At 38.5% G+C, this 16,445-nt stretch overlaps 1 protein-coding gene across 1 annotated transcript in view; it reads left to right on the top strand.

Annotated features, from left to right (window-relative positions):
* Positions 1-16,445, top strand: part of LOC150080029 (kin of IRRE-like protein 3) — a 926,673-nt gene that overhangs the window by 826,180 nt on the left and 84,048 nt on the right. The window contains 1 exon segment of the mRNA XM_090381806.1: positions 8,239-8,266. Coding sequence (XP_090237932.1) covers positions 8,239-8,266 — 28 coding nt within the window.

Genomic DNA, 16,445 nt, shown 5'->3' with positions numbered 1-16,445 from the left:
GTACATTGTATCGGGGCCAGAGATTAGAAGGTATCGTTTTTTTTCCAAGTGCATTTAATTTTCCAAATACATTACCACCACACCCTTCTGGCATCTCTCAGATGTGTATATAACTTCGCATCTGAGATGGCTTGTTGTATTACCTACCCGCCCACTGATGACGAAGCCAAAAAGCTTCGAAACGATCGTCGGGGGTGGAGCCTGATAATCACGGAGTTTCCGAGAATGGGTAACAACAGTCTTCTCTACTGGGGAAGCGTTACCTATTGGAGGAATTTATGAGTTTTTGAGTGGTGTGAGTTGAAGAGTTATTGTCCCTTTCATTCTTCGACGACGTTTTTTTTTTTTCCTCTTCCACTCCTACTATTACTTTCCCTCTACCTTTTTGCTTTTCTAAGTCTAATAGGGACAATGGTTTGAATAGATCTGGTCCAATGGGTTTTTTTTTTCACATTAAATTCACAAACGATCGTCTGGGTGGTGGTACGCTGAAAATAAATAACAGTCGCCTTCTCTACTAGAGAAGCGTTATTTATTTGAAGTAATTCAATAGTAGCTATCTTGTTGTGAAGGCAACCACAATATGAGATACAATTAAAACGATGCCTTCTACGCTACAATCGTAGCTCAAATCTGTGGGTTAACTATGGTGTATTTACACCGATATTATATAGTTAATTATCAAAACCCATAAGGATTATGCCTAGTGCATTTAATTTTCCAAATAAGTTAATGAGTATAATACAGAAGATGCTTTGTGAAAACTGTGTGATCAAAGGTAGAAACCATACAAAATAGAACACGCTAAGCTGCAGACACTAATTTCGCTAGAATATATATTAATTTTAAAGAACAGTAGTACCAAGTAAATCTAGTAAGATATATTGGAAGGCGCGTGTGCCCTCGTGGGTAGCACAGTTGGTAGGATCGCCGTGTTGCCGACACCTTGTCGAAAAGACCCAAGTTCCAGTCCTGTCGATGACGTGAAGAATTTTATGTGTCTTTTTCACAACATGGCTGAGTTATTTATTCTGAGGCGTGGATATCACCGTTTTTCTCTCCCAGAAATTCGAATTTTTGGTTCAACAACAGAAAATTGATCACAGAACACAAACAATTTACGCCAGTATGCACGGGGTAATATGATCTTAGTCCTTGATGCTCCTAAAACCCCAGAACAATAACGCCGCTAGTTGTGATCACTGAGGGACACAGCTTGATTGATAACATTTAGCAGTTTCATAAAATAACCGATGGAACAAGGAATCAGCTGTGCAGAAGACTATTGTTACTTATTCTTGAGGGATACCACCACCACCCAGACAACACCGTTTCAAGGCCTGTTCGCCTATCATCGGTGGGCAGATAGGTACCCCGGTGTTGCGTCATGTCAGCCCCGTTGTGAAGTATAATTCCACAATATGAGAGATGCCGTTTGGTGTATGTGGTAGTAATACTATTAAAATAAACGCAGAAGGCGTAATAAGTTACGGATTAGTAATACACTATAAAGATAGCATTATTTATTTCTTCTTATTTTTTTTTTCATTTTAACAGAAGCGTCCCTAGCAGTGAAATATCACCTTATTGTTTTTCATATTGTGGAATTATACTTACTAACTGGGTTGGCATGATTGCACACCAGGGTCCTACCTGCCCACGGGCGATAGTCCAACAAGCCCTGAAACTGTGCCGTCTGGGTGGTGGTCGAGGTAGTGCAATACCTGGTAACTCGTTGTGAAGATAGTCACAATATGACACAATTAAAACGATGCCATTTACACTACTTTTGTAGTTTATTCTATTATGGATAAATATATGGTGATATTTTACTGCTATCTTTATAACTTAATTTTATTAATACTACTTTGATTTGACTGTCTACTATTTCTTCGAGAAAGTTATCAATAAAACTGAATCTTCATAATGTTTCTGGCTGGCGTAACCAGGTGGGGCCGGATAGTACGGTTACATATGCGTGTTGCTCTCAGTAATCATTAAAATTAATAGAGTTATGCTTAAGTTTATATGGTTATTTTAGTGTTGTTATGCTCCTCAAGTGACTGAAGAGGAAGACACGAAGTTTAAGGCGATCAAGGTACCAAGGTATTTATTATTTTCTGTTCTCTTTCATATTGCAGAATATAAGCGGACACGATCAAGCTCTATTAACCTTGACAGTTGACCAACACCATACGCTACTGAGTACAGGTTAAGATCAGACTGATCTGCTGTTGGTTGGTTATAATGTTAATAGTACGTTAGGTGAAGCTTTCGGGAATGAAGTGATGACTAAAACAGTATATTATATCAATTACTTAAACCCACTAATCATCCTTGCATATTTCACAGAAACAAACTGGAGGGATCTAAAACATAAATCAATAGACATCTCTATATCTAACCTGGAAAACCAGCTAGTTGTAAATTGCCATCCAAGGAGCTTCCAGGAACGGTCCTGGAAGCTCCTTGGATGGCAATTTCTCCAGGAAAATAAACTTCTCTCATAGATCTGATACATGGTCCATCTTGAAGTCAAAGAATCATCCAATAGGAAATAAAAAACTTTCAGAATATGGAAAAAGTATCATAACTCAGCTCAATACCAGATGTACAAGAAAGAGCGGGCAACCTTCCTTAAATATAACAAAATACAATCTGGCTGCTTGAACTGAACAAATTAAACCACTCCAAATGTATTACATCCAAATGCAACAAGGATTTCCATATGGAAAAGAAGGTATTTCATGAATGAGTATCTTTGGCTTTCAATGAGGTGCCATCAGACCCAAAAACCACAAACCTAAGTTATTTATCCATATACACCAGATAGTCACTTTCAACTATAACTCTAACGAAGCAACACCTTATCAATGCCATCAACAGTCTCCCGAATAAATCGACAATTCGTCCTCATGGCTTTTCATCATTCATGGTTAAAGTGTGCAGTGCCTTCATTTTGTAGCCCCTTTTAACAATCTTTAATCAGATATTAAATTCCGGAAAAAACCCGACAACGTGGAATCACTACAGGGCGCAACCCATACCCAAAAGATAAACCCCTAAATAACAGTTCAATCTCAGTGGGCCGCTCTTTATTAAAAGTGTTTGAGAAATCTATCTTATCAGTCCTGATCGACCAATGCTTTTCTCATAGACATCAGCATACTGTGAGCCCCAAAAGATATACGAATTTCCTGGATACCCTAATTTAAAATTCAAACTGCCCTCAACAGTAAATATCAGCCTTACGTCATCTTCTCTGATATAGGATCATCTTCTTATGGGATAAACTCTCAATTCCCGCTCTCATCTACATTCTGGAAAAATACTTTGGCATTACAGGAAACTTGTAAGAAACCATCAACCTCATCTCTACACCAAGACAACTAAACCAAAAACCAAACTATTATATTTAGGCCACCCGAATAATTAAATTAATCTGCCGTGCTCAGTGTTTTATGTTTGTTAATTGCGTATGTTCTATGATCGATTTGTCTGTTTTGCAGGTCGAAAAACACCAGTTTCTCGGGGGAAACCTTGCTATCTACACCTGAGACACACTAACGCAGCCACTGGGACAGCAAGGCAACTCATTATCACCCATAAATCCTTTCAACAGGAATGCGTTATAACGCGTGGAGCACCCCACGGAGGTGACTTGTGCAGTCTGCTGCCCTTGAACCTTTCCTTACAAAGTACACTGATTTCCCATCTGATGCAGACGCCCTAAAATTAGATTAACATCAAAAAAACGCTGAGCAGAGTCGTCCCATAAATCATTGTATCCATTCCGATCAACAGCTTTGTAGCCTGTCTACGGCAAATAGGTCAGGAGCTAAACAAACCTAAATCAGCTCTAATTACCTTTATAAAAAAGATAATCGAAAATGACATCAGAGCCCATCAAAATGGATTTCAGATAAAGAAAGTGATGTATCACACCGACCGCGTCTTAACTTGGACCTATGGCCTAACTTTTCAGAACCATTTTTCGACCATGAAAGCGAAGACAATCGGCAATGTGGCCAATTCAAAAAAATTCAAATTATTATATTAAGGTCACCCATAATTTCTTACATAAACCTGTATTTGTGTTTGTAAATTGTGTGTGTTCTCTGGTCGATTTGCCTGTTTTGCAGGACGAAATACCGAAGTGTCTGGGGGGGGGGGCACCTTTCTATCTACGCTTCAGACCGTCTAACTCATCCACAGAGTGAAAAAAGCCCATTAAAGTTCCTCTCGTCATCGACAACATTCGAACCGGGGCCTTTCCACCCTGTGGAGGGAGGACGGTGATGATACCACTGTGCTAGCCGCGCAGATAATATGGGCCATTTGACAAGAACTGACAGGGTAACTGAACATCGATGTAGTCGAAAGATACGTCCAGCGGTGCCTACGACCAATTGCACTGTATGCCTCTCCAATCTGGTCTTCTGCACCGACGTTGTACGTAAACTTATTCCTGGCAGTCGAGTACTGGGAAATGCAATGGATGAATAGGGTCACGTGCAACGCAACCAGTCTCCAGGGCTGTTTTACATACCAACCTAAATATCACTCCCGGGAAGTTCGCATATCATCTAGGAATATTCTTCTTCATTCTAATATGCTTGCCGGTGTGATTGACTCCCTTAGTCTTCATATCCTGGACGCAGTAACAGCAACTCCTACCTATTGTTACATTCTCTGCTGTTAGACCTGACCTATCTAAAGAATTTCTTCCCAAACAACACACTCAATCTTTTTAATTCATTAGCAATATAACCTGTGAAATACTCTGAAAGCAAGCAGTACAGAGTGAAGAACACAGCTTACTTCAAATGTAGAACAGGAGAACCACTTATGAAACTACTCTGATAAAGATTGAATGAATAATATAAAATCACTGTCGAACGTCTACTTTTATATGATAGTGTAAATAATTTACCCTTTTCATATTGTCAGTAATTTCATTCTGTAAATAATAACCTAACTTAAATTGATAGCTGTAGTAATGGAAGAAAATTTGACCTACAAGGGACAGATCCAGCTTAGGGAAGCTTTTCTTAAAATGTTTGCATCATCAGACATTTTAGAAGAATGTCCTATTAGAGGTTCTGGCCCTGAAAGGGATAAGTGAAGCGCATTGCCTAACTTCGTATCAAAGGGTTGATCACATTTACAATGCGACAGTTAACACAGCTTTAACTCTTACCAAAGCACATGTGTTGGGCCAGATGACATCATTATGAAATAATGATCTGGACCATATTATTAAATTAAATGAAAAATACCAGTCAAAGATGCTTTGGTATATCGAGACCACCTGGTATCCTTGTTCTTCGATACAGAAGAAGCATATAACACAACTTGGAGATGTGACATTTTCAAAAACCTTTATAGAATCTGTATCCAAGGTCAACTTCCCTGTTTTTGTTAGAACCGTCTCATCCCGTCTTTTTTCTAAATTCGTATAGGATCCATCTTCTCTCTCTCTCTCTCTCTCTCGCTCTCGCTCTCGCTCTCTCTCTCTCTCTCTCTCTCTCTCTCTCTCTCTCTCTCTCTCTCTCTCTCTCTCTCTTGATCCTTTGCCAAGATTTGGGCACAGGGTTGTGCAAATTGGAGGGTGCATTGGATGCACTCCACCAGCGAACCCCTGTCTAGGGGCTAATTTACGGAGCCATCAAAGTCTCAACGTAAATAAAATGAAATGAAGCAAAGCAAATGAAGTTTAACATTGACAAATGTAAAGTACTACACATGGGAAACAGCAACCCCAGAGCAACGTATCAACTCTGTGGTACTACATTGACAGTGGTAGAGAATGAAAGGGACCTGGGAGTGGTCGTGCAGGCAGATATGAAGTTCTCTGAGCAGTGCAGAAGGGCTGCAAGAGTAGCTCATGGTGTATTGTCAATGATATATAGGAATTTTTCTAGCAGGGATAAGGAGGTGATTATTCCCTTGTATAAGGCAATGGTCAGGCCACAGCTAGATTACTGTATACAGGTCTGGAGGCCTCATTTCAAGAAGGATGTAGAGCTGCTGGAACGAGTACAGAGAAGGGCAACAAGATTAGTGAATGGAACAAAGGGGTGCTCTTACGAAGAAAGGCTTAAGTTTTTCAAATTACAGTGTCTGGAGACTAGGCACCAGCGAGGTGATCTGTTAGAGGTGTATGGTTTGAGTGGTTTGAGCATCCTCAATGCCGATGGGATTCTTCCTCTTGCTCAGATTAATCACCTGAGAGGGCATAAATTCAAATTGAGGAAAGACAGATGTAGAATAGCCGTGAGGAAATTTGCCTTTAGCCAGCAGGTGGTTGGTTGGTGGAACAGAATTCCATCCCTTGTCGTGGAAGTTGATAGCCTAAATAAGTTTAAGGCTCAGCTGGACAGGTATTTTGAACGAACAGAGGGGTGAAGTGGAAGTGTTTTTTTTTTTTGGCTGATGCTGCATAAGCTTGCTTTCTTGCATCAAATGCCTCTACTAATGCTAATGCTAATAAGCGAAGCCCCTTAACCCCTTTTGCATCCGGACCGCCATCTACCTCTGCACGACCATATTTGGCAATATCTGAAGATCAGTTATAAGTATTACATCTTTCGCTGTAGAAGTAAACTAATAGCGTACAAATATTTCCAGTTGTGAAGAGTGCTGCCTTTTATGTCTGTGATTTTAACATAATTTCCCAGTCGTATAAATTTGGGTAATTGAAAGACAATTGCAAGCAGCCATCGACCACCTCAATTCCTGGGCATGGACCAATGGCTTTATGTTCTAACTGCATTAGACCATTTGCTTACATTTTGTCACAAGCATGACTTTCACCCCGAATTTGAATTGAACAGTGCACAAAATGCCATTTCATTACCACTGGAAACAAAAAACGTCTGGGACTCATACAACTCAAAAATAAACTTTTCTTCAACGTATTCATCAAAAATTCCACAATGTTCACGAGAGGGTTGAACATCTGCCATGCTATCTTTTCTACTTTGTGTGGTGGTGATCATTGCAATTAACTCTGTCTATATTGCTATTTACCACTGCTCGAAAAAATAAACAAAACACGAAGAAAACGTGAGGCATTTTATTATTATTTCGTCCTGCCAGTATTTGAGCAACAATCCGTATATCCCTTTTTAGGTTTCTCTTTTAAATTATAAAATTTATGAAAAGAGTTTTAGGTCAGGATATTACATTCCTGACGAGTTGTTATCAGATGCATTTTTTTGTAATTATATTTTTAGCTTTTATACTTGTTTATGTATTCATTGTTTTGACATTTAAAGCGTTTTAAAATGCATTTTAAATTATTAATTCAGTGGTGTCCACCCTACAGCCCAGTCTTTCACATTGTATGGCCCTCGGCCATTAACTAGTTTTCCAGGATCTCGCATCCTTCCCCGAATTTAAAACTAGCTGAAATTAGCTTAAAACAAAATATAGTTTCATGATGACTTTTGAAAATATCAATTTTTAATAATATCCGGTTTTTCTACATAGCTCTCTGATTGTTTTTGTATCATACCAGGAATTTATGAATATTATTATAATAAGAGTGTCATTGGTATTTTGAAATAAATGGTTGATTTTCATATTCAATTCTTGAATGTAAAAAAAAACACTGTAAATATGAGTAGATAACGAAACTTAAACTTTATTTTGAAAAATATGTACATAATGTAAGGAACTCGTCTTGTGATCCGCAGTCCGCTTTCCTCAAAAACCAATGCGGCACATGAACTTCAGCGTTTTATCTGTTTTCACCCCTAGCCATAAATGTTGGCCTTGCGTATTAAATTATCAAGTATTTCATCAAGTATCATTTTTGTGTACGTAGGATCTATTAATTGTAATCTGGACTCAATTCTGTAATTTGCGGAAAGAAATAAAATGTACACCTCCATACAAATATTTTAGATTCGTTCTTCCAGCCAGGACACCATTATAAATGGGGTCGGTAATTATCTCAATATTTGATCTGTAAAGAATACAGGTGTTACCATTCCGGCTTGTCGCATCCGTTAAAGGAGGATCCCGCTTGCTGGTCTTCATTAGAGGGGGGGGTCTCAATTGCTCTTGATTGATTTCAAGTGTGATTTTGCATTTCCCATCTGCATTTCACGAAACGTATTTTTCGTGATGCGAAATGTATACTGGGAGTTATCAAATTTAGTTATTTCTATAATTAAATATAATTACTTGTGTTTTTCACGGGTTCTAACCCATTTTATATTTATCTTTCAGCTAACACAGAATCTTCCAAAGAGGACAAGTGAGTATCGCGTGTTTTATATTCTAGCTGAATTTATTTGCTATCTTTGCGAGAGAGAGAGAGAGAGAGAGAGAGAGAGAGAGAGAGAGAGAGAGAGAGAGAGAGAGAGAGAGAGAGAGAGAGTGTTATAGTATTCTCTATTATGCTAATTTCTAAGAAGTGTCAATGATTGCTTAATTGATGAAGAACATGCATTTCGGAACAAGTGTGGAGACCACATTTTAGGAAGAGTACAGACCTGGTCGAATGGCTCAAAAAAGCAACAAGACTAGAGAAGGGGAAAAAAGGGTTCATTGCTGCCAGTTGCTGGGTCTACACGCTTGGCACCTGTGATGATATGACTGAGGAGATTAAGGCTTTGAACGGGTTCAGCAAGCTCAGTGCTGATTGGCATCCTTCCTCTTGTTCAGTGTGCACATGAGGATGTAAAAATTCAAATTAAGGAAAGATGGTTGTAGAATAGATATGAGAAGATTTGCCGTCAGTTAGCGAATCCTTCATAGTTAGATTACTCTATTTCTCCTCACAGGAAATGATCCTCCACCGTTAACACTCTGTAATTGTGATCAAGATTGGATCAAGTTTTTATATGAAAAATGCAAAATGGCAGATCTTTGATGAATACCTTAGGGATCTTTAACACAGGAACAGCTGAACTCTATGAAATCTGTACCCGTCGATGAACAGGTAGATTTCATAGCAAGAAAATCCTAACAGCTTGTAAAATGTCAATGCATTATAAAAAAAGGACCACATCATGTACCTTGGTGGTCCCCTGTTCTTTCTTAGTCGAAATCTTTGACCAGGCATGCAAGGCCAGCATATCAAAGGGCGAAATGAGATAGATATCGTTCTTCCCTAGAGATAACTGTGTTACAGAATAGGTATGAACAGGCAAGAAGGAAATATCATCAGGAGGTTTCTAAACATAAGAAAGCCTCTTTGGAAAACTTGGTGAGTGCTCAGGGAAATATTGATCCCTGGGACTTATTTATAAGCTGTTGAACAGTAAGATTCCAACTGGAGAGGTATTTTCTTCGGTCAGAGCGACAGATGATCATGATACTTTGTCTTGGGCATCCAGTGTTAATAGGATTATTGATGTCATTATGCATCAGGATAATGAGATTGTTCATCACAAGCAAACAGAAATAAAAATGAGAAACTCTGTCTATACTGGTTCTCCTGATGAACCTCCTTTCTGAGGAGATTGACTATGCTATCAAATCAATGCAATCTGGCAAGTGCCCGGGTAATGACGGTTTGTAGGTTGATGTGATGAAACGGGTTTGGAAGATTGTTCCTGCTATTATCCTTGCTTTGTTTAACTCTTGTCTTTTGCAGGGTGTTTTCCTAGGGCATGGAAGATTGCTAATTTGTGATCTTGCTAAAAAAAAGCAGAGAAGCTCGAGTCTGATCCGTCCTCATTCAGGTCTATTGCCTTGCTCCCCTTTTGGGCAAGGCATTTGTAAAGGTTATTGTTGGAAGTGTTTTGATTGCTTACACTAAAAAAAGGCCTCCCTCTCCGGTGCAACATGGATTTTCACGTGCCAAGAGTACGGAGGATGTAATTGCTTCTCTTCTAGCAACACAGGCAGAAACTACAACTAAATATTTGCTTGTCCTCTTTGTGGATTTCACAGGTGACTTTGACAACCTTTGGTGGTAAAATGCCTTGGAGAGGTTCCTGGAGGCCAAAGTGTCAAGAGCAATATATAATCTTTTGTCAAGCTATTTCTCACATCGTTCCATAAACATCAAGTGTGGATCTGTACAAATCTTCAGGAATGTTTCACGAGGATGTCCACAGGAGACAATATTTTGGTCCAATATTGTGTTTTAATCTTCTATTTGGCTCACTGTCACCATAGGTAATAACAGGCAAAAAGACAGACTTTTATTATAGCTTGAGACAGGGAACTCTCAGACCCCTTAACAGAAGATTTGAAGCAATCATAATGATTGCATATGCTGATGACCTTAACATTATTGTGCAAGGAAACTCAAGGGCATCTTTGGAGGTTACAGCCAATCACTTACTGCAGGAATTTTCCACTTGGTCTGAAATACAAACTGCAGGTCTCAACATCTAAAACATCTCAGATGTTGCTGAAGGATAAGCTACATAGGGGGCGCCCTCCACTAATCAAGTATCGGGGCAGTCTATTAAATATAATTGCACAAATAAGTATTTAGGCATCTATATTGATGACGCCTTAAGTTTTCTGCCCCATGTAAGGTACATAAAGGAAAGATGTAAATCAATTCTAGCAAGATTATGATTAATAACCAGAAAGCAGTGGAGTCAGAGCGGTCACTCTCTCAGACTATATTAAAATTGTCTTATTGTCTCTTATTACCTATGGTGCCAGTGCATGAGGCTATACAGCTACTAAGTCTGCTGTGATTAGACAGTTGTTACTGGCCTAGCATGCCGCCTTCCTGATGATGTCTAGAGCATGTAGGATGACATCTACAGTGGCTTTACAGCCTCTGTTTGGAAAACTACCAGTACATTATGAGATCCAATAGAGATACATGAATTATCATCTGAAGAAAGCACACCCTGTTTTCTTGGAAGATGTGCAGCTTGGTTTGCGTGCCACTTTGACATCTGAGAGGAAAACACTGAATTCCATCTACACTGAAAAGTGGCAAAGTGATTGGAATACCTCAGACCATAGTAGTGTAGCAAGAGAATTTTTACCATTAGTTAGAGAATTTAAGAAGAAAGAATTTTTATGGTTTTCTCCAGGATTGCTCTGCACATTCCTGCCTTCGGTAATGGCAGCATTAATAGTAAACTGTTTAAACTACGACTGTCTCCTGCAGCACTATGCGGGGCGGAAGAGAACGTGGTTGTTTGATTGTCACTACTATTTGGACTATAGACAAGAACTTCAACTTATTGCAGGACACTTCACTAGTGAATATAAACCTTGGCTTATTTTATCTCAGGTTGTATTTAATGCTCTTAATACATTTGCTACACGTGTTTTCAAAAGGAGAGATGAACGTAAATCAGTTAACTCAACATAGACTGCTGTTCTTGTGACTGTATTTCAGGTGTGGTGAATAGAAAAGTGATTTCTAACCACGAGTTCTCAGTGATTACTTGTATTAGATGGTAACAATATTATTGTTATAAATTAGAACTACTCTATTTCTACTACCTCTAAAATTCTTCTTTTTGATCCTTGGGAATGCAGTCCAGTGGATTATCCTTTGGACCTGTATTGTTTGGTGAACTGTTGAACCCAAGTTAGCCTTGGTATTGATTGTACATAGTACATATACTTGTTAATGATGAATTTTTCCATATTGATGGAGTTTAATGTGGTGAAAATTAATCCATGATATTTGCATTCTTTCTTGAAAGAAGACAGGAATATCCTTGAGGAGCTTACTCTGGTTGTTGATCCTGATACTCGGATGGGACTTTTGGTAAAATGCAGGCACCAGTCCCACAACTTAACAGCAGAGCACAAATCCACACACAAATCTCTACACGCATGTTACCGGTTATGGCGCAAGCCTCAGCACAAGAAGAATAAAAGCTGCTAATTGGAGGAACCCTGGGGTACACAATGAAAGTTTTCTTAAGTCTTTCAATGTTTTATAGTTGTTCATGGATTTGTATAAGATGGCCTTTAACCACGAGTTTCCCTACAGAACGAATAATTGTTTAAGAAAAGTGTTTGTATATACGTTAATAAAAAAATGAAATATTAATTTCAATTTTTTTTATTAACATTTGCAATTGTGAACGCTCTAGGAGAGATATTTGCAAAAGTGTCTGCCGAATTATCCTACCATTGTGTTTCTGGCCCTAAAACAAAAGCCTGAAAGCAATGCAGTATTTGATGTTGCGATCAAATATTTGTGAAGCATATAATCAGGCTTTCACAGATTGGAAAATGAAAGTGGCACTATCCCGCGAATGCCATCGGCCCAGATGACAACCGTTATGTGATGATTGAACATCTTTAATCTGAATCTATGAATGGCCTGCTCTGTATGTATAACAGAATACTCTCGATGAACGCTCGATCATTTAATAAGAATGGAAACATCTATTCGAGGTGCTTTCCTTAAAAGTGAGCATCTGGTGGAGATATTCTTTCATGTGGAATAAGTGTATGACAATGCTTGGAGATTTAAATCCAGAAAGATAACTACAAACTTAGTCTTAGGGGCCATCTAGCCTTTTTATTCATTTTTTTAATGAACCGCTCATTCCAAGTTCCATTTGTCAAGAGAAGGCAGTCCCCCTAAGGGTTAGTTCTAATTGTTACCTTTTTTGCTACAAAAGTTAGTTCTACTCCTGAGCAACTTCCTCCAACTGCAAAAAGTTCCATCTTCGTTGATGACTTTGCGATCTTCGTGCAGACAAACAACATAAGGGTTATCGAAAGACAATTGCACCACGCCGTTGACATTCAAATCTTGGGCGATGAATAACGGTTTCAGGTTTTTATCTCAGAAGACCGTCAACATACACTTTTGTTGCAAACGAAACCTTCATCCTGAACCAGAATTAAAACTTGGGCAAAACATCATTCCAATAGCACCCGATACAAAATTCTTAGGGCTTATATTTCAGCATAAGTTGACATTTCTACAACTCTTCTTAACAAGGGACAAGATGCACAAGAGACCCGAACCTCCCATAATTGGGAAACAGATCGCTGCACTTCACTCCACCTTTGTAGTGCACTTGTCCGATCTATATTAGATTATGGGTCCCAAGTCTACGCATCTGCTACATGTGTGCTTCGATGGCTAGACCAGTTCACCGTCAAGCCCTACGCATTGCTACTGGGGCATTACGAACCTCCTCTATCCAGAGTTTATAAGTTCCAAGAAAATGAACTACAGCTGTCTTTTCAACGAAAGTAATTGTCGTTAAAGTATACTTTCAACCTGAAATCTCTGGAAGGCATTTCAGGTTGAAAGTATAAACTCCCGTTTATACTTTCAAACTTTCGTATTAAAACACCCGTTTTCAAATCACGATGGAAAAATTTTTATAATACCAGTCAGACTCCCAATCGTCTCTATGATATTTGTATACAAGAGCATCATGGTAGAAAATGTTGCTGTCTTCGACAGCAACCCTTCCAACTCTGCCATGCACACATTCCTCTAAGCAACTTATCCTTTAATATCAGGGGAAAGACCAGCATTTCACCATTTCTCTACCTAAAACTCTATGCGGTCCACCGTTTTTCTTACTCTGATTTCATGTTTGTCTTCCCTGATAACTCGAAATAAAAGACATCTGTGGGATCCTCTGCAGTTCCCCCCCAGGTTGCTCAGTATCTGAGAAGTTTCCCCCAGGTTGCGCAGTACCTGAGAAGTTTCCCCCAGTTGCGCAGTATCTGGGAAGTTTCCCCCAGGTTGCGCAGTATCTGAGAAGTTTCCCCGAATGTGCAGCATATACATACAGAGTCGTGTACTATAAAACCAGCCTTGGATCACATCAAAAACCAATAAATATCAAAGGACTATGGTTTACCCAGTTTCTTTGCACTACAGGCTTTATCAGTAATTAGATGCAGTCCGCCTTCGGTTCTGTCCAGGGTTCAGCAGAAGTTATATTCTCTTTATGAATATATATTTAACATCCCCGTTCTACGTGATACCAACCCCACATTGGGATTATGGGTAATGAACTCGCAGATTCTGCAGCCTGATCAGCACAATGCCAGAATGATTCTGGACTGCTAGTTCTTGCTCGTTTTCACAGAGAACACAGTCGTCTTACGCATCATTTTCTTCTAAGGGCGATAACCATCCTGTCTATGAGCACTGCGAGACCATTTTAACCATTTAGACAAGAATGACGTATATCTTTGAACGCTTTTAACCACCTGGCTGAGCCCGATATACTCAGTCAGATACTATCTGACAGTGACCATGAGTCAGCTATTTTTACTTGTTTAAAATTGATAAATTTGTTTACATCTGTTTAAAATACACTCTTTTGATACATATATTTATATTACTTCTATTTTTATCGCTTATTCCTGTTCACAATTTTTATTATATTGAATATTTTATTATATAATTTTATTATATTTTATTATATTGAATATTTTATTATATTATTTTATTATATTTTATTATATTGAATATTTTATTATATTATTTTATTATATTTTATTATATAGAAGACTAAATGCACAAGGCATAATATGTTATGGGTGAGATGCATCATTTTAACATAGCTATCTACCAAAGTAGTTGAATTAATTAATTAAATTAATGATAGTCATTCTACCTCGTAGCATGAGGCCTTTGTCCTTAAACACTTTATAGTTATGGGAGAAATTAAGTATTTATAATATCGGTGTAAATACAGCATAGTTTACCCGTAAATTTAACTACATAAGTAGTGTAACGGCATCATTTGATTTCATCTCATATTGTGGCTATACAACGAGATAACTGGTATTGCAATACTTCGAATAAATAACGCTTCTCTAGCAGAGGAGACTACCGTTATTTATTCTCAGAGGACACCACCATCCAGACGAGTTCAGAGCTTTTTGGCTCACTCATCGGTGGGCGGGCAGGTATCCTGGTAATGAAGCCATGCCATCACGGGTTGCGAAGTTAATTCCACAATATGAGAGATACCAAATGGTAAAGATAATGATAATATTTTGAAGACTAAATGCACAAGGCATAATATGTTATGGGTGAAATTCACTATATAATATCGGTGTAAATACACCATAGTTTACCCATGATTTTAACTACATAAGTAGTGTAACATCATCGTTTGATTTTATTTCATATTGTGGCTATCTTCACAAAGAGATTCCAGGTATTGCACTACTTCTAACGAATAAATAAGTAGTGCAGTAATATCTGGTATTTCGTTGTGAAGGTAGCCACAATATGAGACCAAACCACACAATACCATTACACTACTGATGTAGTTAAATTTATGGGTAAACCATGGTGTATTTACACCGATACTGTATTCTTATATTGTGCACAAATCGGTTTTCTGACATCTGACCAATTTTAACAGGTCTGTAATCTTTTAACCACTTGATTTTTTTTTTACATTTTTATAAGGATTTTATTCACTTATCGTTTTGGCGATTTACGGCCTATTCCTCTTGTGAAAATAAACCCCACATCAAATTAAATGAAGTAAAAAGAAACTTCGGTTTGATCGGATTGAATTAAAACTCAATCAGATCCTTTATCAATGATTAGATGCAGTCCTCATCCGGTTCAGCAGAACTTATATTCTCTTTATTAACATCCCCTTTCTGAGGGATCCCAAGCCACATTGGAATCAAGGGTGATGATCTCGATTCAAGGTTAAATATATTCTGACAATGGAAAAGAAAAGTGAAATGTCGAAATGAAAATAAAATGCTGAATAATTGAACAGTTTCCAAGCTGTAGATTTGGAATATATTTCGAACATGCAAGTAGTAGTAGTAGTAGTAGTAGTAGTAGTGGCACATGATGCAAGAAAGCAAGTGTAGGAGCTTATGCAGCATCAGCCAAAAAAAAAAAAAAAAATCATCACACCATTCCCTCCAAATGCCTGTCCAGTTCCTCCTTAAATTTATTTAACCTATCAACTTCCACAACGACAGATGGAAGTTTGTTCCAGCAATTAACCACCCGCTGGCTAAAGGCAAATTTCCGCACATCTATTCTACATCTGTCCTTTCTTAATTTGAACTTATGTCCCCGTAGGTTCGTAATCTGAACAAGTGGAAGGATCCCATCAGAATTCAGCGTGCTCAACCCATTCAAGGCCTTATAGACCTCAATCAGATCACCGCGCAGGTGCCTAGTCTCCAGCCACTGCAATTTGCAGAACTTAAGCCTCTCTTGGTAAGAGAATCCCTTCATTCCCCTCACCAATCGTGTTGCTCTTCTCTGTACACGCTCAAGCAAATCTACATCCTTCCTAAAATGAGGCCTCCAGACCTGTACGCAGTACTCAAGGCGTGGCCTGACGATTGCCTTATACAGAGGTACAATCACCTCCTTTTCCCTGCTAGCAAAATTCCTATATATCATTGACAAAACCCCATGACCTGCCCTAGCAGCCTGTCTGCATTGCTCAGAAAACTTCATATCTGACTGCACAATTACTCCCAGGTCTTTTTCATTTTCTACCACCTTAAGTGTAGTACCACAC

Source organism: Mastigoproctus giganteus, chromosome 9, assembly GCF_048544385.1.
Source record: "Mastigoproctus giganteus isolate SK-2022 chromosome 9, ASM4854438v1, whole genome shotgun sequence".
Taxonomy (NCBI): domain Eukaryota; kingdom Metazoa; phylum Arthropoda; class Arachnida; order Uropygi; family Thelyphonidae; genus Mastigoproctus; species Mastigoproctus giganteus.
This window is presented reverse-complemented; position numbering and strand designations above follow the sequence as displayed.